This window comes from Calidris pugnax, unplaced genomic scaffold (assembly GCF_001431845.1).
Source record: "Calidris pugnax isolate Ruff unplaced genomic scaffold, ASM143184v1 scaffold38, whole genome shotgun sequence".
In the NCBI taxonomy this organism is placed as follows: Eukaryota; Metazoa; Chordata; class Aves; order Charadriiformes; family Scolopacidae; genus Calidris; species Calidris pugnax.
In genome coordinates this window covers 19,909,353-19,934,461 of record NW_015090995.1, presented here as the reverse complement: position 1 = coordinate 19,934,461, position 25,109 = coordinate 19,909,353, and the positions used below count along the sequence as shown (strand labels likewise).

The following is a 25,109-nucleotide window of genomic DNA, read 5'->3' as shown; positions in this document are numbered from 1 at the left end:
TTGGTGGCATCCCTGAAGCCCTTTCTGATGGCTGCAGGAGAGGCGTTGGGTCCAGGAGGATGCTGTCCTTGTTGTGTGATTTTTTTTCCCTATCATAATATTTCAGTTCTTGGATGTTTTCACAGAGAGGACCCTTTTGGCAGGTAGTGTGCTGAGTCATTGAGGAAAATGCAATACAAATCTTGGTCTTTCTTGCTTGTTTGTTCAGTGTCCTAAAATGCGCCGTTACGCCTTTGAACTCAAGACAATAGACAAGTACAGCCACTACCTGGCAGCTGAAACTGAGCAGGAGATGGAAGAGTGGCTGGTAACTCTGAGAAAAATCATACAGAGCAATACGGAGAGCTTGGTGCAAGAGAAGAAAGACTCTGTGGAATCTGTGCAAGGTCAGTTTATAAATAAACACCTACCTTCACCCTCCTCCAGCAGAATGCAAGCAGTGTGCCTGCAGAAAGCGTGTGCTTTTCATTCTGGATTAACAGCAAGAATTGTGGCTGATACATGATGTCATGGAAAAGGGCTTAGTATAATGTAGACGATAGTCTGAGGAATAAGAGTGGAGGGAAACATGACCCTTCCACTGGATGGGAAATCGATGGCAAAATGTGAAGGCTCCTGGAAAATTGGCTCTGTGCTGAAGTTCTGCTTTGGAAGGACCTCGCAGGCTGTAACAGTACACTCTGGTACTAGTAATGTATGGAAAAATCTTACTCCCGAGGAATGGAAAAGTCTCTTTAAACTCTTTCTCTGCTATTGTAAGCAAATACTGCAGGATGATTTCTGGCAGAGCGGTGCTCCTGCGGTTGTTTTGAACATCTGTTTTTTGTGTCCTTGCAGATGATGAATCAAGCACGCAGGGAAAATCAGAGAACATCCTGGAGAGCCTGGAGAGAAGCATGCATCCGGAGCTGATGAAGGTACCATGTTTTCAGAGGCTGCACCCCAGCCCTTAGCTAGTCCTCTCCACGTGACTCCAAAAGGGGTTCTCCACATTCTGTGTGTTCAGCTCCGGGAGAGTTGGGCAGGCACTAAGTGCTGTGGGGTCTCTGTTCTCTCTTCTGCCCATCTCATGGATGGAGCTCCAGGTGTGGGACACTTGAGGAAGAACAGACTTGGAGTGGATGAAGGGCCACTGTGGTCGGTACCGCTCATCCCTGCTCAGCAGGGGAGAAGGTCCTGGCCAGGGGAGTGGGGGGACAGTTCGGTGGCAGCCACCTCCTGTTTGTGATCCAGAGTGTGGTTGCCTACTTCTGCCTGTTTTGCATCTGGCAGAGCCACATGGCTTTGCTGTCGTGGCACCATGTTGGTGGCAACAGCTGAGAAGCCTTGCATCGTCTCACGTATCACAAAAGGAACCTGAAAAATATGTGTTTTGTTTCGCTTCCATTCCTTCCAAATGCTGAATGTTTGCCTCTCAGCTGAGAAGCCTTGCATCGTCTCACGTATCACAAAAGGAACCTGAAAAATATGTGTTTTGTTTCGCTTCCATTCCTTCCAAATGATGAATGTTTGCCGTGTGGCCAGCAGTGATATTGATGCTTTCCTTTTGTCCTAGTACGGAAGAGAAACAGATCAGCTGAACAAACTGAGCAGAAATGATGGAAGACAAAACCTCTTTTCTTTCGACCCAGAAGTCCAGGTAAACATCCCCATGTTTGCAAACACGAGGTTTTGGTCCATGGGTGTTGGGCCTCCCCTGTTCCCTTGTGTGGCCACAGCACTCACCTACAGAGGCAGTAGATTTTCCATGGATTGGAGAATAAAAGTGCAGCCCATATCCTGGTCAGTGAGAGCAGAACAAGTTGTCACTGCTCAGGTGATAACTCAGATACAGGGAGGGCTCGCAGCAGCCCCACACACGGCCTCCCTCCAGCTTCCCTGGCTTTTGCGTGATGCATCTCGATGTTGTTGGCTTTCAAACCCTTGCTCTGAGCCTCTGGGAGGTTCTCATGGTTGCAGAAGTGGTAGAAGGGGTTTTGCAAGGACACCTGCAACGCTGGGTGGGTGCAGCACATCAGGACCAGAGAGCAGTGGTGTTAAAAGCCATGATAAGGGTTTACAGGGGAAACCTCAGTCTTCAGGGAGTTTTCAAATGTAGGGGACATACAAACAGAAGAAACACCCCGTGCTGTTCTCATGCAGGGGCTGATTGACTGTTGGCTTGTTTTCTGTTCGGTTTTGACGTCTTTACTGAGCTCTCTGCCAAGGTCCAGGTGTTGGGATTTCAGTGGAATGAGCTGCAATTGTTAACACAGCTTTAGAGAATTGTTCCAAGCTATTTCATAGTTTCTAGTTCTCCTTCTGGCATGCTTTGGTTTGTTCACACCTGTGATAAATAATTCTCTGGTTTAACAAGGAAATGTAATCAGTATTTAAAAGGTTTAGCTGTACAAAATGAGCTTGTCTCTTGGCTCTTCCTTAAGGTCTTTAACAGGAAGAAGATAAGCATCCAGGAGGCTTTTTTTCTTTTTTTTTTAAGAGAAGCCTTGGGAAGTTTCCTATATTCTAGTCAGATAATAAAAATGGAAATATTATTCAGTGCAGAGCGTCTAAGATCTCTTTTTTTACCTAACCCAATGGTTAGGCTGAGTTTGCTGCCCTCCCTCTATACCCAGAGCTTTTCATTCTGATGTGGGTCGGTCAGATCTGCTATTACACTGGGCATTCAGAATCCCTGCCCTGGTCAATGCTTGTGTCTACATGCATGCTGGTACGCCTGGTGCTAAGGAGACTGGGAGCAGGAACATACACCTGCAATGTACTTTCCTCATCCAGAGCAACTAGGGGAGACAACGGGAAGAGTTTCCCAGAACTGGATTAACAATTGCAGCCTATTTTGCTGAAATTACTCGATTATGAGATAGATATCAGTGCCCCAAGTTTGGCATGCAGAATTTGGGGGGGAAAAGCAAATAGGATTGTGCCCGATTGTCACTGAGAGATGTGCTGGTATTTCGGGTTTGGTGTCTCTGTGTTCCCAGTGCCCGGTACAAGGGGTATGGTGAAGGCTGAGGGTCTTTATCTGGCTGAAGGTTCTTTGGTCATGTATGTGTCTGCTCTCTGGGAAGGGCAGATCTCGAGGCACAGCCCAGGCCTGGCCGTTCTGGGTTAGGAAAGAGGTGATTATCATCAAGACTGTTTGGATTTCCCAGCCAGCTCTGCAGACAGTCTTTGTTGTTTCTAACCACGCCAGTTATTGCTGTGCTTCCAGAAATACCTTCCGCTTCGAGATGTTGTTCGTGATCCCGATGGCGTGTTGCCTTCTCTCTATTTCAGGCACAGAGGCCGTGTCTTTAACTAGTCACATCTTCGAAGTGGAAGATACTTTTCTGAGTGTAACAACGGCTTATTTCCCACTTTTCTTCCCCAAGCTCTAAATGGTGTTTTTGGGAAGATCCCCAGGGTTACAGCAAAGCAGGAAGGAACTGAAATCATACGGAGGTTTAGCTTTTTGTGCTCTACAAACCAGATTGCTAAAAATTGATACATCCCCATGAGTTCATGTCTTGAATCCATTTGTGTAACATCACCAAATGGCACTCATTTGTGAATGTCTTGTACCTTTTGTACCACTTTTAAAAAAAAAATCGGTTAAGATAATATTGGCTGTGCTGTGATCCCTGAGCGTTATTCAGGGGGGGTTAGTTTCTTTTGTAATGTGACCAGATTTGTTTGTTTGCTGTCTAGAGGCTGGACTTCTCAGGGATGGAGCCAGACGTGAAGCCATTTGAGGAGAAGCGCAGCAGGCGCTTCGTGGTGTGCTGCCAGGACTTCTCCCTCAACCTCCTCGCTCAGCTTGGAGACAGGTCGGAAGGAGGACCCACCAACGTAAGGGGAGCTCTGGCGTGTCCTGCTTTGTCTTCTTCTCACCAGGAAGAAAAACACTCGGCAAATTCATCTGGGTGGATAAAAACATCCTATATTGCCCTGAGCTCTGATGGGACTTGGGCAGGCAGTGACTGCTGCCCCAGGTCATTGCAGGATTTGTCTGCCTTGGTATTTTGGTGTTCCAAAAATGTGTTTGGGGCCAGTGTCTGTCCTGACATGCCTCAGTCTGCTGTTAACTAGGGCTGCTGGTAAACCAGCAGTTCAGAAGCTCAGGGAATAGAGAGTGAGTGTCTGCCACATTCTAGGCCCCTGTGAAAGTCCTATTGGTAAATGATTAAGCTCCATCTCCAAACCACTTACTGCTGTGTTTTCTTTTTTTATTTCATTTCCCCTAATGGCAAGGGATTTCCCTGTTCTGAAACCTTCTTCTGACTCCCAGCCTAACTGTATTCACAGCCACTTTATTATATGCATTTGTTATTGTACCTCAGCCTAAAAAGCTCTTCCTTGTATTTTCTGAGCCTCTGATGTCTATAGTCAGCTATTACATCTCTCCTCAGCCTTCGTCCTGCCAGGCCAAACAGACCAGGCTCCTCCAGCTTTTCCTCCCACAACTATGGTCATGCCCTGCACTTGCTCTGGCTGCAGTGGCCCCTTTCCATGAGGGTACCAGAGCAGCAGAGAGCATCGCGGGGAGGCAGCGGCACCGGCACTGACCCATCCTTGCTGGTGGTACACTGCCTGGTGGCATTGTGGGCCACAATAACCCCATATACCATGCAGCGCTACAGGCTGGGGGAAGTGTGGCTGGAAAGCTGCCTGGAAGAAAGAGATCTGGGGGTTCTAGTTGACAAACGGCTGATTGCAGGATTTGTCTGCCTTGGTATTTTGGTGTTCCAAAAATGTGTTTGGGGCCAGTGTCTGTCCTGACATGCCTCAGTCTGCTGTTAACTAGGGCTGCTGGTAAACCAGCAGTTCAGAAGCTCAGGGAATAGAGAGTGAGTGTCTGCCACATTCTAGGCCCCTGTGAAAGTCCTATTGGTAAATGATTAAGCTCCATCTCCAAACCACTTACTGCTGTGTTTTTTTTTATATTTCATTTCCCCTAATGGCAAGGGATTTCCCTGTTCTGAAACCTTCTTCTGACTCCCAGCCTAACTGTATTCACAGCCACTTTATTATATGCATTTGTTATTGTACCTCAGCCTAAAAAGCTCTTCCTTGTATTTTCTGAGCCTCTGATGTCTATAGTCAGCTATTACATCTCTCCTCAGCCTTCGTCCTGCCAGGCCAAACAGACCAGGCTCCTCCAGCTTTTCCTCCCACAACTATGGTCATGCCCTGCACTTGCTCTGGCTGCAGTGGACCCTTTCCATAGGGGAGATGGTTGGACTCGATGATCCCAAGGGTCTCTTCCAACCTCAGTGATTCTATGATTCTATGATTCTATTAGAATTGCAAAGGTTTTCTTGCAATGGTTTCATGTTGGTAGCCCACAGCTAGTACACCACGGGGAGGCAGCGGCACCGGCACTGACCCGTCCCTGCTGGTGGCACACTGCCTGGTGGCCTTAGAATTGCAAAGGCTTTCTTGTGATGGGTTCATATTGGTAGCCCATGGCTAGTACATGGGGCTCCTTCTCCTCAGCAACTCCCAGCAGACGGATGCGTCACTGATGGCAGAGAATCTCGTTATTCATCCTTAATCAGGCCCGGAGTCAGACCTGATCAGCACATTTTTAGTATTGATGTAATGCCTCCACGTTACGCTGTAATGTCACGGATGCGCCACAGTCTTATCTTCAAGCCTTCACTTTTATCTTTACATGGCCACCTGCCTGCTAGGATCTTTCAATTAAAAATACATGAAATTGTTGCCACTTGCCTTGTGCTCTTGAGGTCAGTAGCTACAAATAACTTGGCAAATTTTGTTTGCCATTGTGTTTGAGCTCTCCTGGCTGGAAAAGCTGCCTTTGCTCCTGTGTCAGCCGGCCAGAGCAGCTGAGGAACACGTTGAGTGTCTTGCAGTTGGCATCATCCAGAGCTGATTGACATTGGACAATAAGTGAAGTGGTCCTTAGCACGTGAACATAAACACTCTTAAGTTGAGTTCTTTCTCATTGCAAATGATAAACAGCTATAATTGATGGATTGGGGTCATCTTTTCTTCCTAACTTCATAGTTAATCATTTATATGAAAAACCCTTATGGATTTCATTGATGGTTTTAAAGTAGCTTTCCTCAAATTGACTAGATCAAAATGCAAGAAGATATGGGGGGAAAAGATGGGTTTGTGTATTTATAAAGTAAATAAGCATAGGTTGTCTGTAAGAATTCTGTAAAATGCTGGTGTACAAACTAAAGGGACAAACCTTCTGCCTTGCAGAAGGCAAACCTAGCAGGGAAGGCAAAGCATGTTGATACTCTTGAGCCTGTAATGTTCGGTTTTTTTGACATATATATTCAATCAAACTTCCAGGTTGAGCCCTTCTTCCTAAGCTTGGCACTATTCGACCTGAAAAATAATTGCAAGATTTCAGCTGACTTCCACGTGGACTTGAACCCTCCACCTGTCCGTGACATGCTGCTGGATAACTCTGCGTCCGGAGCAGAGGCCACCAAGGGACATTTGCCGGCCGAGAGCCTCGTGCACGGGGTCCCGGAGTCTTGCCTGCGCTACATAAAACGGGTGAAGAACTGTCTTTCTCCTCATTCTGTATCTCTGTTGAGGCTGTGGCTGTTCGGTAGCATTGCAGTGTGTTGTTATCCACTGTGTGGAGGAGCAGAAGTCAGCTTCTCTCTTGAGCGGTGAGGTTTTGGTCAGCATCTCAAGCCAATTGCCACTTGGGGCTTATTGGCAGCAACAGGCAAAGCACCAAGTAGAGTTCTTCAAGATCTGACCATGCTCAGGCCTGGTGAGCCCCCATGTCCCATCCGCAGCAGCAACCAGAGGGGGGTCTGTGTGGGTTGTGAGAAGGGACAGCGAGATGATCGGGGCCAAACCCAGTGGTGCAGGTAGGGTGTCCTGCTCTCTGACCAACTAATGTCTGTCTTGTTGCAGGGGGTTTTCTCCGTGACCGACCCACACATGGAGATCTTCCTGGTGGCCCGTGTGGAGAAGGTGCTGCAGGGCAGCATTACGCACTGCACAGAGCCATACATGAAAAACTCGGACCCGGGGAAGGTATTGGATGAGGCCATGGGTTATCTGCTTAGTGATGCTGTCTGCTGCTGCAGGGAGTAGCGTGGTCTGAAACATGGGCTGTTTCTGCTGCTCTTTAGCTTCTTGCTGGCAAAGAAGGCTTTGTCCTTTTGTCCTTCGTCCCAAAGGAATGGGTTCATCCATTCTGCTGCTTCCACCCAGGCTGGCTTCAGCTGGGCTGTCCTGGGAAATTCAGTTCCTTCCCCTGGAAAGAGGCAGTGGATTTTCAGAAAGAGTCAAGCTGTTGGGGGGAAGGGGGCGTTCCCCCATTACACTTCAATAAGGCAAAGCCTGGTCTGGCAGCAAAAAAGTGGGGACGCTTCACCCCCAGAAAAACGGGCTATGCTTATACATGGTGCTACACGCCATGTCTTAGCAAACTTAGACTGGATATCAGGAAAAAATTTTACACTGAAGGAGTTGTCAAGCATTGGAACAGGCTGCCCAGGGAAGTAGTTGAGTCACCATCCCTGGAGGCTTTTAAAAGCCAGGCAAACGTGGCGCTGAAGGACATTTGAGTCACCATCCCTGGAGGTTTTTAAAAGCCAGGCAAACGTGGCACTGAAGGACATGGGTTAGTGATGGCTTTTGTCAGTGTTATGTTGATGGTTGGACTTGATGGTCTGAAAGGTCCCTTCCAACATAGGCAATTCTGCAATTCTATGATTCTACACGCAGTGGTCCTGGGTAACTCCAGCTGGGAACAGGCATGTTTCAGTAGCAGCAGAACATGGACTTCACCCTTTGTTCTGCTCGCCCTGCCTCTGTCTTGCTCCATGCAGGGTGCCATATGGGGGAACTTGCACAAAGGGTGGTCAGGGGTGTGCCCTGGTGCTGTCAGCATTAGTCTGTGCATGCCAGGTGGAGCTGATGATGTCCTGCTGCAGCCAGTCTAAATTAGTCCCTGGAAGATCAATGCATGGAACACCTGGTATGTGCTGGCATTCCCTCAACACACTTCATAAGTTTGTATGAAAACTGGGAGGGTTGTTGACATTATGGAGGGCTGTGCTGCCATACAGGGAGACCTGGACAGGCTGGAGAGCTGGGCAGAGAGGAACCTGATGAACTTCAACAAGGGCAAGTGTAGAGTGCTGCACCTGGGGAGGAATAACCCCCTGCACCAGGACAGGTTGGGGGCTGACCTGCTGGAGAGCAGCTCTGAGGAGAAAGACCTAGGAGTCCTAGTGGACAATAGGATGACCATGAGCCAGGAATGTGCCCTTGTGGCCAAGAAGGCCAATGGCATCCTGGGGGGCATCAGGAAGAGTGTGACCAGCAGGTCCAGAGAGGTCATCCTGCCCCTCTGCTCTGCCCTGGGGAGGCCCCATCTGGAGCACTGGGTCCAGTTCTGGGCTCCCCAGTTCCAGAAGGACAGGGAACTGTTGGAGGGGGGACAGCAGAGGCTACAAAGATGAGGGTCCTGGAGCCTCTCCCTTATGAGGAGAGGCTGAGGGACTTGGGTCTTTTTAGTCTGGAGAAGAGAAGGGGGGATCTGATCAATGCTTATAAATACTTAAAGGGTGGGTGTCAGGAGGACGGGGCCAGTCTTTTTTCAGTGGTGCCCAGGGACAGGACAAGAGGAAATGGGCACAAACTGGAATAGAACAAGTTCCACCTAAAGATGAGGAGGAACTTCTTTGCTGTGAGGGTGGCAGAGCCCTGGAAGAGGCTGCCCAGGGAGGTGGTGGAGTCTCCTTCTCTGGAGACATTCAAACCCCACCTGGACACGTTCCTGTGGGACCTGCTCTGGGTGGACCTGCTTTGGCAGGGGGTTGGACTGGATGATCTCCAGAGGTCCCTTCCAACCCCATGTGATTCCATGATTCTGTATAAGATGTGTCAATTACAGTCAGTTTTGGAAAACAAACTAGTACTATTTGGAAAATAAAATCCTAATACACTGGCCATTTAATGCAGAATCAAGAGGAGTTTTAATATGGCTGCGCCCACAACGTATTTTCTCTTGCTTTGCGAAAGCAGTAACTGTGTGTGGTGTGAGGTGACAGGCAGGGATGTCTATCAGTGCTGCTCTCTGTGTTCTGCCGGGGAAACTCCGCAGCAGGGAACCCAGAGTTTCTCTTCCCTGGAGAGCACAGCGCTCTTCCCTCCTTCCCCAGGGCAGCGGGGAAGCCGTGGCCCAGACTAACCTTTCTTTGTGTTTTGCAGACTGCCCAGAAGGTCCATAAAGTGGCCAAGCAGGTGTGCAGCCGCCTGGGCCAGTACAGGATGCCCTTTGGCTGGGCTGCCAGGTCAGTCACGTCGGCTGGGCTGGCTGCTGGTCATCCGGGATGCGAGGAGCCAAGGGACAAGCTTGTGAAGTTGCAGCCCAGGGCAAGATCTGGTTCCAATTCCCAAGACGGAACGGGGATTGGCCTGAGATGCTCTATCTAAAATAAGAAACAAAATATTAAAAAAGTAAACAGTGCTGGGAAGACGGTAACCTTTCTGTTGACCTGTAGCTACTGCTATTGGGGCAGAACATTCCTGGGGATGAATTACCCTGTCCCGTGCTACCACGGGAACAGGCACAGAAATTCCCTCCTGGCACCAGCCATTGCCAGGGAGAGGATAAGAGGGGAGGACCTCCTGGGATGGCAGGGACAATCTGCTTTAATTAATGTTATTGGGAATGACTGGAGATAGTGATCCCATTCCCTCACTGTTCTTCTACTGGGACTGATAGAGGACAGCAGTTGTGCGTATTTACCAATGTTTAGGAGATGTCTCTCTTCTTTTCCTCAGACCAGTTTTCAAAGACTCCCAGGGCACTCTTGATGTTGAAGGAAAATTCTCGCCTCTGTACAAGCAAGACAGCAGCAAACTCTCAAACGAAGATATGCTGAAGCTTTTAGCAGAGTATAAGAAGTAAGTGAAAGAGACTGGCAGAGGGGCTGCAGCAGGCATTTTAATACACATTTTTAAACACTTACGCGTAAGCATGAGATGACAATTGTAAAATGACAATTTCTAAAATACTCAGAGGGTAAGAAAAAGCACTGCTGATGTGTTCAGCACCTGAGCTTCCAAGGTTCACACTCTTGTTCCTTTCTCCCTAACGCAGACCAGAGAAGACAAAACTGCAGGTCATTCCAGCCCAGTTGAATATCGTCATCAAAGACGTCCCTCTTGACTTCACAAGTAAGGATCTTGGACCTTAAAATATGCTGATGAATCTTAAAGTGCTGACGGCTCTAGCCTCAGGAGTTAATGACAGGGAGTTTTGCTGTTTCATTAACCAGAGTATCTCAGGACTGCAATGAGAAATGAGTAGTTCAGCCCAACCACTGTCTTGTAAGCCTCTCTGATGGAATCTGTGGAAGGATGTGGTCCAAGTGTAAAGAGATGCATCTGCTTTGCAGTTTGGCCATCACATCCCAAATCTAAAGGAAGCCACCTGCCTCCTTTTGCTGTTATTATTACACCAATCTCATATAACATTTTTGATTCGTAACACCAGAAGGCTTAACGAGCATGGTCACTGTGATTCTTTACTTTTTATTTAAAGGAACTGAGGCAAAGAAAGGATGCATGATGTGTTCAGTGTCACTCCACGGGCCTCTGGCAGCTTCTGTCACAGGTTCTGTAGGCTGGTCCCCTGTCAGATAGGCTTTTCTAGTGGACTTAATTTTTTCTGTTCTTTGAAAGGCCATCACTTGAGGTGAACTCTTGTTCACCTTGTGGTGGGTGTCAGTCTTAGTGAGCTGGGCAGGAGGCAGCATAATCATCAAACATCTTTCTGAAGCAGAGAGTACAACAGGACTGACGCGGTGGGACTGACGCACTTTGAGATGTCCATCTCAAGTCACCATCTCAGTGGCCTGTCTGCTTCAGTCAGGTGATGGTTGCATGATTTATAAAACAGTAACTTAATGGGTCATATTGCTGGAAGACTCAAGGCACAGGTCCTCTGGAGAGAATGACCCAGACATGGGTCATCCACAGGACCCTTTGACTTTGCCCAGGGCTGCAGCAAAGTGCCATTTCTGCAGTCCCTGCTGGCAAGAAGAGCGGAGCCCTGTGGTGCCCCTACACTTTTCCTGGTGTTGCTAATGCTGTCAGGGACCACAGTGAAGATTAAGGGAGAATTTTCCCTTAATCATTTCAATAGTAGTGGTGCAAGTCCTGCTGCCCGGTCAACGCACACGATCCTCTGATGTGAAGACAACCGGATGCTCAAGAACAGAGTTTCAGACCCACACATTTCCTTTCACGTGGGCCGTACTTCCCGTGTTTGTGGGGTGTGTGCTCATCCAAGCTTCCCTTCTCTCCTAGATTGTGTCACGGCTTCTTACATTCCTATAAAGCCTTTTGAGAAGAGCTGTGAGGATGTTGCAGTTGAAGTGGGGGAGCTCGTCCCAGAAGTTGCAAAATATTTCTACCCCTTCACCGTCTACAAAAACCACCTCTACGTCTACCCCTTGCATTTGAAGTATGAGAACCAGAAGGTGTTTGCTAAGGTGAGCAGCCTGGAGAGCCTGCAGCTACTCGGCGTGGTCTGAGGTGATGCTGCTGCCTGTAGCCGTGGCTTCATCCTCCCATTCTCCCCCATTTCAGGCAAGGAACATTGCTGTTTGTGTCGAGTTCAGGGATTCAGATGAAGCTGATGGGAGGCCGTTAAAGGTGGGTACCTGTTAATAGGGCCGACGTTTGCTCGCTGCTGCGCACGGAGTGCCAGCCAGGCTGAGCAGGAAAATAGGACAGCACCGAGTTTCCATGCTCACTGTATTAATTTGGCCGGCAGCAATCCTGAATTCAGCTCTTCATTTGTGTTTCCAGTGTATATATGGCAAACCCGGAGGCCATCTCCTGACCACACATGCATACGCTGCCGTGTTGCATCACAACCAGAGCCCAGAGTTCTATGACGAGGTAAAACCGAAATGGTGGGAAATAACAGGTTTTCCTGGATGCTACAAAGCCAAGAGGCCTTTCAGGCTATCTCCTTTTCCAGGGCTGGGTGAAATATGGGTAAAAATAATCATCAGCCCTTTGCCTCAGTAGAAGGGCTTAGCAAAGCTAGAGGCTCTGTCAATTTTTAATGCCAGTTTGTTTTCTGCTGTCTTTACTGTCACGCTTTGTGCACTCCAATCACACGCTCCCATTAATAAGTAATGTGCAAATGTGCTGAAAATGTTAGCTCGGAGTTATTTAAGATGGGTAAGAATGTGTCTTGTGTAACTACATACAACATAGCATTTCTGAAATGAAATAGAACTTAAGATATTACTCCACAATTAAAAATACAGTCTTATCTATCATGATATCATTTTAGATTAAAATTGAGCTTCCAATTCACCTCCATCAAAAGCATCATTTGCTTTTCACCTTCTATCATGTCAGCTGTGAAATTAATACAAAGGCAACATCGAAAAAACAGGACACCGTTGAAACTCAAGGTATGTTCACTGCTTCAATTACTTCTGTTGGAGTGTAACAGTCCAAGATAAAATGAGTGTAGGAGCAAGAAAAAATATTTGATTCAGATATTAGCCTATCTGAATTTTCTTTTTTTTGAAAGCGACCTAATACAAATCATAGGTCTAAACTGGAATAAAACGTGATGGGTTTGGTGTATGCTAAAGCTCAAGTTTTTGCTGCAATCTGGCAGCTATTTCTGTGTGTTCTTGACTTGGCTTGTCTGAGTGGGCCTGTTGTCAGCCAAGCCACCAGCAGACGCTCAAGGTGAGATGAGGGTCTTGGGGCTGATCCTGCCAACACCAGGTACATGTAAGAGACTGGGTGGGATACCTTCCCACACAGCCAGTCCTTGGGCGACCAAAGACCATGGTCATGGCTCAGGTGCTCTCTCTGCCCCTCAAACCCACTTCCATCTGGGTTGTGCTGTGGCTCAATTCCATTCACCGAGCCACCACGTAAAACGAGCCGTCACAAGGCTGGCACGGTTGATCCCAGCCTTGTTGAAGCCGCTTGCGCAGCTGCAGGTTTGGTCGTCTTGGGGTGAGACACAACTCTTCTTGGAGCTTGAGCTGAACAGGTATCACTGTGGGCCTGCTGACCCCCACTCTGTTGCCTCCGCAGTGGGATACGCCTGGGTCCCGTTGCTGAAGGATGGACGGATTGTCACCCTGGAGCCGCATTTGCCGGTTTCATCCAACCTTCCACCTGGCTACCTGGGTCTCGGAGACACGGAGTCACGAAGGGTAGGAAGGCCATTTAAAATGGGCTTAAACATAAAGGGAAGGGGAAAGCTGAGCTTTTGGTACCACTGTAAGCTCTGGGCTTGTGTTTGGGCTCTGCTCAGCTGGAAAGATCCGAACTGCAGGGCAGCTCCCAAAGCTCAAGATTCTTAGAGTTTGGAAATGGGACACTTGTAACTCCACTTTTCTTGGCTAGGTTGCAGAGACTATTTTTGTGGCAGGCTGGAGGGGGCTGTCGCAGGTGGTGCAGAGCAGGAGAATCTGTGGGCTCCTTCTCCCAGGGGTGCCTTTGCCCCACCATGGCTGCAGTCAGGTCACTGGTGTTTGCACTGACAGGGCCCCGTTTTTTCCCCACCCAACCTGTGTCTTCTGACCAGGGGGTCTGTCCGCACAGAGTCACCTTCACACTGGAGGCTGAAACCAAGTAGTTGCGTGTTGTCTGTTCACAGCAGCCCAGCGTGGATGCGAAGTGGGTGGATGGAGCGAAGCCGCTGTTTAAAATCAGAATCCATTTGGATTCGACCATTTACACCCAGGTGAGTCGAGCGCCTCGTTCTGAAAGATCTTCCAACACAAACGCAGAGGGAGGGGTTGCTGTATCTCTGTTACTGCTGTGAGGAGGTATCTGAGTTTGCAGAGCAGCGCTGAGGTCCTTCTGGAGCAGCAGGTCTGGGATTCCTTGCAGGGATCTGCTCCTTCCTCTGGACATGATGAGGCAGTTGTGCGAGTGAATGAGCTTAGGGAGAGGCTGGTGATTTCTTGGCCAATTGCACCGTAACTGGCAGGACCGAGGAAACATTGGAGCAAATGAGCAGCTTCGATGATGCAAAACAGAAAAGAACTGGTGGAAATGGGAGGTTTCCCTGGATATTTGACTGTTCATTGAGTTTAAAAAAAAAAAAAAAAGTTTTCTGGCAACAGAAGACAAAAGCAAACAAGCGTCTTGATTTTCCTTTGAAACCACTTCAGGCTGTTTTACCAAGTCCTCATGTGTTCCACCCTTTTGTGGTAGGGATGGACTTCCCCAACTTCATGCGATACGCAGCAAAGATCCCCAGCACATGCTCCGGGGCATCTCCTGTCAGCGCTGCTCATGGGGAAAGGCCCTTTGTAGGGCCTCTTCTCCCGTGCTGGATGTAATCATCAGCTGCACTTCCATTCACAGCAACTTGCTTTCAGTGTTGGCTAAACCTCTTTTAGGGTCCTACTAATTGTATACAGCACTGAGAGCAGCATAATATCATAGAATCATAGAACTGCCTAGGTTGGAAGGCACCTTTCAGATCATTGAGTCCAACCATCAACCTAACACTGCCAAAAACCATCACTAAACCATGTCCCTTGGCACCTTATCTGCCTGTCTTTTCAATACCTCTGGGGACGATGACTCCACTTCCCTGCTGTGAGAACCTGACAGCCTGTTCCAATGTTTGGTAACCCTTCCAGTGTAGAAATTTTCCCTAATATCCAGTCTAACCCTCCCCTGGCGCAACTCACAACTGCCCTCTTGTCCTCGAGGAACTTGTCCTAATAGTTCCTCCCCTCACCAAATTGCATTCCAGGTGCTTTTCAGGGTTAAATGACCAAGGTAATTACATTTAACCTTGGAGAAGGAGGGAGAGAAATGGGAAGGAGAGTGCCTCAGATGGAGAGTAGGAGGTCGGTGAGGCAGTCTGGAAGCATCACGGCTGGAACAGAAGGACTCCTGCTTCTGCAGGCTAGTGTTGGACGGGGACTGGGGCTCAGGGTAGTGCAACCACAGGAGAATTCTAACACTGCTGGCAGTTTTGTGCTTAATCTTGAAACTAGTTGGGAGCCAGGGGCTGGGTATGTCGGAGAAGGCAGTAGTGTACTCCTGGGAGGTGGCAGCTGGGGACCACGAGTGACGTGGGGCTTGCTAGGCACAGGGCCCACTGGTTAAATTGGCAGATTTTTGGGTGTGCGCTGCAGAGTAGGGGGTTGACAAATGTTGAGACTGCTGCATTGAGCTTGCTTTTCTTCTCTTCCAGGACATGCATTTGCACAAATTCTTCCAGTACTGCCAGCTGATTCAGGCAGGAGCTAAGGAAGTCCCAGGAGAGCTTGTTAAATACCTAAAGGTGAACAGTACCCGTCGGTGGGCTTGTTTGTGTTTCTATGGACCATCATTACATACCCAGAGCCCTGCCCTGTAAGAACAGGCACTGACTGCAGCACTGGGACCGGCGCAGTGTGCAACACCCTTACCTTTGCTACTGGCACGACTGTCTGCTCTCCATGGGCTGCCTTTCACAAGCTGGTGGCAAACCCTCCTCCTGGTGGGCTCACATGCTCCTCCCCTAGATCTGACTCCTCACACCTTTAAACTCTAGCACAATGCCTTATTTTCAGGATTATCCGTTCAAAGCAGGATTTTTTTTTCTGGCTGAAAAAGATCTGTGAGGTTATCAGTCAGTTAAATTTGACCACAAATGATCCAGCCACAGCTTTTTGGCAATTGCCATGGCATGAGTAAGGGCCTCGGAGCAGGTCCAGTGCAGGCTTCTGCAGGCAACATATTTCTTGGCTGTTTACTGTCCTTGTTTCCTTCCATAACTGCCTGTTTTTGAGAGTGCTGCCGTAGCAACAGCTCCACTTCCAGTGGTGGGGATTTATCATCGCAAAGTTACTGGGTGTGTTTCAGATAAATGTTTAGATATTTTAAGAAATAGAAAAAAATGGAAGGTTTTGAAGGCAAGCACTAAAAAGAGCAGTTGCTTTCTGTCCCAGCCCTGCCCAGCTGCAGCCTGCGGACAGGGAGATATTTACGTGCCAACTTTGGTGAGGGCTTCTTACCACCAATTCCTCAGTAATTTCAGAAATTTAAATGGCTAGGTACAGATTTAAGAACCTTTCATTCAGTTTGCAGGCTTGCAAACTGAAAATGAAAGGCACTGTCTTTCCTGGACTCGTATCGTGAGGTTCAGGAAGAAGCGGTCTATGAGATGGGTGCAGAGTGTATATACCAAGTGATCTTGACCTTCACCAAGTCACTTAAATCCCATTTCCGATAGCAAGCTGTGCTCTTTGGAGAAAAATCTCACTGCAAGTCATCAAGCATCAGGTTCCCATGTTCCGAAGGCATTTGTGCAAATGGGGACTTAGTCACTAAATCCCATTTCCGATAGCAAGCTGTGCTCTTTGGAGAAAAGTCTCACTGCAAGTCATCAAGCATCAGGTTTCCATGTTCCGAAGGCATTTGTGCAAACGGGGACTTAGTCACTTCAAAAAACCGTCTCAAGTGATGAGCAGAGCCGGGAGCAAAACTTCAGCCTTAAATTCTGGGTTATTGGGGTCAAATTGTAGCATGTGACCTCTAATGAAATCATAGCTGCCTGGGCACATCTGAGAGGGGGATTAATACCTGCCAGGAGTGATTCACGTTGCTCCCCAAAGGCGTGCAGCTGGGATCTGTCAGCTGGAAGGCAGGCGGCAAGCGCTGCCTCAGGCCCTCCTGTCCCCACACCCTGAAGCGTTTGCTAACGCCTGTCCTTTTGCCACAGAAATGTCCGCGTGCTATAAATATTTAACATCTGCAAAATGTTGAACTAAAAGTGTCTGTGTTTTGAACATCTGTTTTAGTGTTTGCACGCCATGGAGGTCCAAGTAATGATTCAGTTTCTACCTGTAATTCTTATGCAACTATTTAGAGTCCTCACAAACGTGACCCAGGAAGATGAAGTAGCTGTCAACTGCACCATGTGAGTGTCTGGTAAATCACCCGGTTTTCCTCAGTCCTTTGTAACTGAAAGCCACAAACTACAGTGCGGAGCAGGGGGTGGTTTCCCAGTACAAGGTGCTAAGTGGCAGCACAGCCTGTCCCCTGCTGCTGGCTACCAGGCGGTGAAACACCAGCTGCTTGGCTACTCCTACTGCGTCCGGGTGACATGGGGGACCTTGTCCTGGGAGCTACATGGGGAAAAATGCAGTATTTTAAAGATACTCCCGGCTGGTTTTTCAAAAGAAAAAGGATTTGCTGGCGGGGATGGCTCTAGAAGCTGAGTTACTGGGGGGTCGGGAAGGCTCCAGAGTGTCCCAGCTGCAGGCGGCGGGTGAGATTTCCTCGCAGGAGTGGTGCCCATGTCCCGTCCCTGCACACCAGCCCCCCCATCTCAGAAAAACTGCTAAAATCCTGCTGGATCTGGCAGCTCCAGCTGCACTGTGGCTTGTGCAGCGATGCTCGGCTGGGCCCACAGCCCCAAGAGGGCAGCACCGGCCAGGGCCTGGGCCAGCTTCTGCTGCCGGCGGCCTTCTGCAGGGCCCGAAGCCAGCAAAAGGGACCTTTTTCCTGGCTAGTTGGGACCATGGCACCCCTAAACCCATGGATGCATTGAAACATCCGTCTTCATCCCGTGGTTCGTCCTCTGTGAAGTGCTGCAGTGCAAGGGGGGATGTTAGATACTGCTCCGTGGAGATCTTCTGACTCCAGGACATACCGTGTGTTTGGGTACCCAAAGCATCTCGCTGCCACGAAACTAGAGGTCAGAGGCTGAGCCTTGGTCCTCAGGGGTGCAGGACTTGAGCCCTGGTTCCCCAGGGATGTGAGCCATGAGCTCTGGTTCCCCAGGGATGTGAGGCATGAGCCCTGGTTCCCCAGGGATGCAGAGCCCATGGCAATCACCGTCCTGCGCCATATGGTGCAGGTTGTGGTGACACCCCCTGCGTGGAGCACTGTAATCCCACTCTGCTTGAATCACCAGAGGGCAAGGACAGTGGAACAAGTGACCCCAGCTACCTGCTGGGTGACCGGCTCCCACCTTCACTTCCAGAGAGTTTTTCACAACTTGGCCCGATGCTTTCCAGTTTGTTGATAGCTTTCTGTTTAATGACAACCGTTTTCTCATCCAGACTTCTCAGCGTGGAATTTAAAACCCACTTTATCTGATAAATGGCTTGTAAACTCCTCCCTGTGGTTTGGCCTATGGGGTCTGTGACAATGTGCAATAGTTTGTTGTTCCCTCTGGCTGGGACTGGAATGTAAATCCCCAGCGTTGACTGGGGAAACCAGGCACTTTCTGCTTTCATCAGCCGCCTGGAGTGCTTTCAGAGAGCTGGCATGTTGTCCAGGGTCTGTCTGTCCCCAGTGAACTGCAAGGCAACAGCCCAAAAATAATCCAGCGCATGTAATAAGGAGCATATGATGTAAATTCAGTAAAAAAAGAGCCTTCCAGAAGTAATAAATTCAGGGGATGCAGGAAGGTATTCAGAGTACAACAATGATGGAGATTTTTTTTCCCCTGCTTCTCAGAAGAGATTCTGTGGGGGTTTTTTGTGTTTGTTTTGCAGACTTGATGTGGTAGTATCTATTTGTTCATTTGTCACTTGTGTTGTCATTAGGAAAGGGCTCCTAGTGAGGACAGACTCAGCACGCGATAAGCCATCCAGGGTGGGTGAATCCGTAGCACGTGCAGGAAGGGCAGGGGGCCCCATCTCCATGTGGCAGGTCCGTGGATAAAGCCAGAGAGAACTGGGTGCAGAGCAGATTAACTTCATACTTTTGTCTTCAACTCAGACATCTAACACCTGAGCATTGTTCAGGTGCCTGATGCTCACTGCAACGTAAGCTTTAGTAGCCGCAAGCTTTAACCCTGGCATGCACAGAGGCCAGGGAATAGGGTATGTCCCCTGCAGATAAGTGTTCCACCTTACCTCCTCGTGCTGGAGCCTCCAGCATTGAAGACAACTGGCCTGGGCAATACCTGGTCCAGCACCAGAGCGGAGAAGAGGCTTTGGCCACCTCAGCTCTAAATGCTCTGTCAAGGAGCCGTGCGGTGGCAAGGACGGTGCAGCCCCAGGAGCTGTGAGGGATGCTGGTCTGTGGGTCCTGGCTCTCTTCGTATCTGCCTGTGCCAGCAGTGAGGCTTTTGGGGTTGAGCAGGATAGGACACAGATGGTGTCTGCTTTCATGAGCTGGAGGAACTGCCCTCGCGTTGCGTGCTGAACACAAACCACATTTGTCCCCAGGGTTCTTCTGCACATCGTATCCAAGTGCCACGAAGAAGGTCTAGACCACTACTTGCGCTCCTTTATAAAGGTCAGTCATGACACATGGCTCTGCAAAACTCCCTGCTGGGAGCAGGCACACTGCTGACGCTGTTCCTCTTCCCTCAGTACGTATTCCGAGCTGAGAAACCCAGTGTCACACAGGCGAAGATGACCCATGAAATCCTGGTCCTTTCCATGGCCACGATCCTGAAGCAGTCGGCAGATTTTCTAGCCATCAATAAGCTGCTCAAGGTGAAGTTCTGGCAGTACTTGGCTGCCAAGGGTGGAGGGGAGGAGAAGGGGGTCTGGTAGAAAGCCCAACAGTTTCACCCATCCAAACCCTCCGCCGGAGCAAAGCTACCAGGGCAGCTCCTCGCATCCGAGTCCTTGAGGTTCTCCTCTCACAAGAGGGTTGGATTCTGGCAGGGAACTTGGCTGTGTTAATGGCAGGACACAGCAAAGGGCTTTTCCTTTTGCCAGTTGGGTCTATTTTTTTCAAGCCACACGTGAGGGGCGGCTCACGGGAGGCAGATTGAGTCTCTGCCTCTCTGGGTCTTTGCAGGGCTTGCACCCCAAACTCTGCGGGGTGCGTTGGGGTGTGGAGGGGATGGAGCTGTTCCCACCCCAAGGTTGGGAGGACTCATCTAGGTACCAAAGGCACCCCCACCAAGTGAGATGTTGGGGCACAGCTGGGCTTACAAATGTCATTCAAATGTGAGCTCTCCCTCCCACGCTGCTGCTTCCCCACGCGGTCAAACATCTTCAGTCCTGCTGAGAAAAGTAACGGTGTCCTTTCTTCATTCTAGTACTCGTGGTTTTTCTTTGAAGCGCTGGCGAAGTCAATGGCAATGTACTTACTGGAAGAAAACAAAATCAAGGTAAAAATAAATTTGTTCAACGCTGCGTTACGGAGCCATCGCAAACAAACTCTCCTCCAAAAGTTTTTCTGGAAAACTATCTTTATTTAAAAACACCCCGACAAGCTGAACAGCTAGCCAGAGCTTTCCATTTTTTTTCCACTTTACTTTTTCCTTTTTCCTCTTTTCCCTCTGAATTGTAATTCAAAAATTCCAGATCTCCTTATGGCTCGTGCAGCCCCCTTCTCTGCAGTTTCAGCCAGTGCTTTCTTTGTGCCGGCGTTTTAGTAGGAAACAGCAAAAACAAACACTAAAGGGAAGTTGTGCCTGGGCTCAGCTCTCCCCAGTGCTGAGTGCAGGACGTGATTTTGGTTCCAGCTGCCCAGAGGCCAGCGGTTCCCCGACTCCTACCAGCACGCCCTGCATTCGCTGCTGCTTGCCATCATTCCTCACGTCACCATTCGCTACAACGAAATCCCCGAAGAGTCCAGGAATGTCAACTTTAGCTTGGCTAACTTCCTGAAGGTCAGCAGTTTCTTTCCTTCTCCCAGGCTTTTGTCAGAAGAAAAAAAAAAAAAAACCCGCCAAACAATTAGAAATAAGCAGCAAGCAAACAAATGTGTTTGTTATGTTATCATCTCTTTGGTTGCTTCGGTGATGAAAACTCTGGAGGGTGATTATCTTTCCTAGGAAATAAACTTTCTCTTTCCAAGAGAAAGACTGTGATACACTATATTTTATCTAGGGGTTTCAGTCATGATCAAAACCTCTCATTTTAAATATTTCTGTTGGCCACTGAAGATTTAAGTGAGGTCATCGAAACAATTGCAGAGAGACAGGATCAAGTAGGTTTTGGGAAGCCGAGAGGATCGAATGTGGCTGCTGGGAGGATGGTAATATGGAGATCATTTAGGATGAAATCTTTTCTTTTCAATGCTTGATCACATGTTGCTGTTTTTTCTCTAGCGTTGTTTGACTTTTATGGACAGAGGATTTGTTTTTAACTTGATAAATGATTACATTTCTGGATTCAGCCCAAAAGACCCTAAGGTAAGCAGTATGGTCCTTGGAAGTTGGTTTGCAGTTGTACATATCTACATCAGTCAAAGCTCTGTAGTGATTATTTTATACAACTCTTGGAGGCCTTTTAGACACTGTTCCTGCAGAGTCCTCTGGTGGCAGAGACCTCTTTGACTAGGCCAAGAGCCTGAATGCAGCTAAGCTTTAAAATAAAATAGTCAAAACTAAAGGAGAGATTGCTCAATGGTCTGGATGAAAAAGGTAAAGAAGACACAAGTGACAGTTGCATGCGGTGACACTTAGGGGGAACAATACAAAAATTTGCCAGTTATTACTTCACCAAATGCTATTTAGATTCCCCAGTCCTTGTGCAACAAACACTTTGAGCTAGTTTAAGTTTATCTGTTGTTTTTTTTTTTTTTTCTCAGCTGCTGGTTGAATACAAGTTTGAATTTCTTCAAACCATTTGCAACCATGAGCACTACATTCCTCTGAACTTACCAATGACCTTTTCCAAACCCAAGCTGCAAAGAGTTCAAGGTATGTCCTTTCTCAAGAGACTAACTGTAACTTTTTAGTCATGATGGCTTCTGACCGGATGGAATTTGGTTTAGCATCAAGGACGTTTATGTCCTGGTTAGCCTGATTTACGTTAACCTCAGAAAAAAATGCTGTTCTGGCAGGTTTAAATCTTTTTGCTCCAGCATGGTATGCAGTCAGTCTTTTCAGTGTTCCCTATATTTCATAAAATCATAGAATAGTTTAGGTTGGACTGGACCTTAGAGATCATCCAGTTCCACCCCCCTGCCCTGGGCAGGGACACCTCCCACCAGACCAGGTTGCTCCAAGCCCCATCCAGCCTGGCCTTGAACCCCTCCAGGGATGGGGCAGCCACAGCTTCTCTGGGCAACCTGGGCCAGGCTCTCACCACCCTCACAGCAAAGAAGTTCTTCCCCAGATCTCATCTCAATCTCCCCTTTCAGTTTAAAACCATTCCCCCTCGTCCTATCACTACATACCCTTGTAAATTATTTTAAGTTTGCATGGGATTAACAATATCTGAAAGAAACTGCCCCTCTTTCAGTAAATACACAAATTGTGCACGTGTAATCCTTTGGTCCCACGAGTGTTGGACTAGATGATCTCTATGGTCCCTTCCAACTCTAAAAAAATTCAGTGAAATTCAGTGTCAGCATCCCCTGAGAAGTAGGGTGTCTCCCCAGTGGGCACTGTGGAGAATGGAGATACAGGAGAACGGACTGAATTCACTGCTCCACTGCCAGCTCTCTCTGCAGTCACAGGAAGGTGATTTAAGTTACCTTCTGCTTTCATTTTGAACAAGAGTATAGGGGTGCACGGGGTGTTCAAGCTCGGACTCAAACCTGGGCTGAAGGCAGCCAGCAGAGAGCTTGAGCCCATGTGTGTACGGAGGGCACGTGTGCTGTGTCACCGCGTAGCCAGGCTGCTCTCGCTGTCACACCGTGTCCCCTTTGGTCTTGGGGCTGCTTGTCCTGAGGCAGAGGGGGTCTGCGAGGGGCTGGGGCTTTCTGCAGCTCTACTGCCACAGCGTGCCTCCCCAGCCACCCTATGGACATACCAGCATTTGCTCTGGGTCCCAATTTCTCACCTGTGCCAGATAAAATACAGCAAAGATTGCCAGGTTTGGATGCTGGTAGCCTGGCCGAGAGAAGCTCTGGAGAGGACAGTGAGGTTTGGGATTCCCCTGTGTGAAAGCCCAGGGGATTTATGATTCTACCATTTGTTCTGATGGAGGTAAGGGGTGTTTGGTTGTGCCTCAGGGGGCAGCCATACAAGTCTTAAAGTGATTTCGCAGACATTCAGGTGGCAGAAGCAGCAGTAACTGTGAAGTTTCCGTTATTTTGGTATGTTGCTGACCGCTCAGAGCTTTCTGGACCAGCTGCTAATCTCTTAAACTTAAATCATTTTGGGTACTTGCCTGGCACAGTTTTAACAAAGTGCACTGCTAGGAATGGCTGAGAAAGAGGAAAACACACCCACAGTGCCTCCCCGTTGCTTATTGGTGGCACGATAACATAAGGATGCTCTTTCTTGGTTAACATTCACCTTTGCATTCGCGATGGTTAAACTGAGAAGCTGTAAGAGCAGCTCATCCTTCCCCCTCTATTTTACTCTGACTACGACCTACCCGCTGAGGTTTGATTTTTAAAATATGTATTTTAAAACTGTGGTAGCAATTGTCATTCACGCACGTCTCAGGCAGCAGAAGTGCCTTTGCAGCAGTGCCTGTGCTCTGCCCGCCGTGGTAGAGACACGTCGTGATGTGTCTCCACTGCAAACCTGTGGTTTGGGATTACAGGGGACAGTGGGATTACAGGGACATTAGAGGTGGGGAAGTATGATGTGCACATCACCAAGGAGATACCCTGCTGGCGTGCCTCACCTCTTTATCCGCTTATTTGGGTGAAAAGAGGGGACATGCCCAGCCTTGGGGAAAGGAATAGCCCTCAGGAAGGGGGCAAAAAGGGCTTCTGCAGCAGGAGTGGGTGCAGACAGGCCTGCAGGCAGAGCACATCCCCGTGACCGCATCCTGCTGAGCTGGAGGGTTGCATCTTGGAGCAGTTTCTCTGCAACCTCTCAGCTATGAAGGCTGGTGGCTGGTCTGCGTCCCTGTGGCCTGTCCTGGGGGACACGTGTGTTCCATCAGCCAGAGCAAACCCCCAAGCCTTTCCTCACAACCAGCAGCACAGGACTGGTTTTGCAATCTTGTGATGGCGAAGAACCCCCAGAGATTGACAGAAGCTGGGAGTTAAGCAATAGCTTTACAAATAAACCAAGACCTCCAAGATCTAGACTATTACTTATTCCTGTTTACTTTTGCTGTCTTTTTATTTGTCCCTTTTCTTTTTACACACAAATTAGATTTTTTTTCATTTGCTGTGGAACGGTTCACCTCAGTAGGTAGGTCCAACTGGGATGACTGAATCCTCTAATGTCAAATTAAATACACAGCTTCCAATCAATTAGTTTGCATCCAATTGATGAAATAACCGTGATGTGTGACACCTAGGCATTTGCTAACATGACTAACAATGAAAGCTAGATAATGCTGCAGACTGCTTTCTCTTTCCTCCGAATCAGGCTTTCACAAACCAGTGAATGCTACTTATGAATCAATGAACTTAAAAAACAGCTTTTGCAGCCGCAGAGCTGTTGGAACCCTCTGGCTGGGATTTTCAAAGCTGTGTGGATGCGCCCTGTCTTACCACAGAAAAACTTCTACACCTGTGGGATTTTAAAAAAAAAAAAAAAACACCAAAAAAACAAAACTCTGAGCTGAGCGCGCATCATTTGTACCCTTTGGGGGAAGAACGCGCTGTGGGATTTTAAAAAAAAACAAAACAAAAAAACAGAAACAAAACTCTGAGCTGAGCGCACATCATTTGTACCCTTTGGGGGAAGAACACGTGGCTTTGGGGTCATCCCTCTTGGGAGGCTTAGTGGCAAAATGCAGCAGTCAGCCAGTGCCTGTGGCTGATGAGGCACATGGGCTGTCTGACGGAGATAACGGTGTCAGGGCAAGGTCATGGGGTAGCAGCACGCACACCCAGCACTGAAACCTCTGTCTCTGTGGCTTCTCAGCTGCATTATCCAGGCACATCACTGGGAACGATGCCTTCCCGCTGTAGCAGCCGCTCCTTTGATCACAGTATCTGTACTGGGCACTGGTGAGGCCTCACCTCGAGTACTGTGTCCAGTTTTGGGCCCCCTACCATAAAAAAGACATTGAGGTGCTGGAGCGGGTCCAGAGAAGGGCGACAAAGCTGGTGAGGGGTCTGGAGAATAAGTCTGATGAGGAGAGGCTGAGGGAGCTGGGGTTATTCAGCCTGGAGAAGAGGAGGCTGAGGGGAGACCTTATTGCTCTCTACAACTCCCTGAAAGGAGGGTGTAGAGAGGTGGGGGTCGGTCTCTTTTCTCAAGTCCCAGGCGACAGGACAAGAGGAAATGGCCTCAAGTTACGCCAGGGGAGGTTCAGGCTGGATATTAGGAAAAAATTTTT

The 25,109-nt window shown here is 48.6% G+C and overlaps 1 protein-coding gene across 1 annotated transcript in view; it reads left to right on the top strand.

Annotated features, from left to right (window-relative positions):
• The window catches only part of DOCK11 (dedicator of cytokinesis 11), a 105,936-nt gene that overhangs the window by 43,964 nt on the left and 36,863 nt on the right, over positions 1-25,109 (top strand). The window contains exons 9-31 of the mRNA XM_014954935.1: positions 209-386; positions 838-917; positions 1,556-1,639; positions 3,688-3,828; positions 6,307-6,516; positions 6,889-7,011; positions 9,199-9,281; positions 9,775-9,897; positions 10,094-10,170; positions 11,305-11,489; positions 11,587-11,652; positions 11,809-11,901; positions 12,305-12,428; positions 13,072-13,193; positions 13,640-13,726; positions 15,200-15,289; positions 16,791-16,909; positions 19,173-19,242; positions 19,320-19,445; positions 20,000-20,071; positions 20,429-20,575; positions 21,017-21,100; positions 21,499-21,610. Of these exons, the coding sequence (XP_014810421.1) occupies positions 209-386; positions 838-917; positions 1,556-1,639; positions 3,688-3,828; positions 6,307-6,516; positions 6,889-7,011; positions 9,199-9,281; positions 9,775-9,897; positions 10,094-10,170; positions 11,305-11,489; positions 11,587-11,652; positions 11,809-11,901; positions 12,305-12,428; positions 13,072-13,193; positions 13,640-13,726; positions 15,200-15,289; positions 16,791-16,909; positions 19,173-19,242; positions 19,320-19,445; positions 20,000-20,071; positions 20,429-20,575; positions 21,017-21,100; positions 21,499-21,610 (2,596 nt within the window). The remainder of the gene's footprint in view (positions 1-208; positions 387-837; positions 918-1,555; positions 1,640-3,687; positions 3,829-6,306; positions 6,517-6,888; positions 7,012-9,198; positions 9,282-9,774; positions 9,898-10,093; positions 10,171-11,304; positions 11,490-11,586; positions 11,653-11,808; positions 11,902-12,304; positions 12,429-13,071; positions 13,194-13,639; positions 13,727-15,199; positions 15,290-16,790; positions 16,910-19,172; positions 19,243-19,319; positions 19,446-19,999; positions 20,072-20,428; positions 20,576-21,016; positions 21,101-21,498; positions 21,611-25,109) is intronic.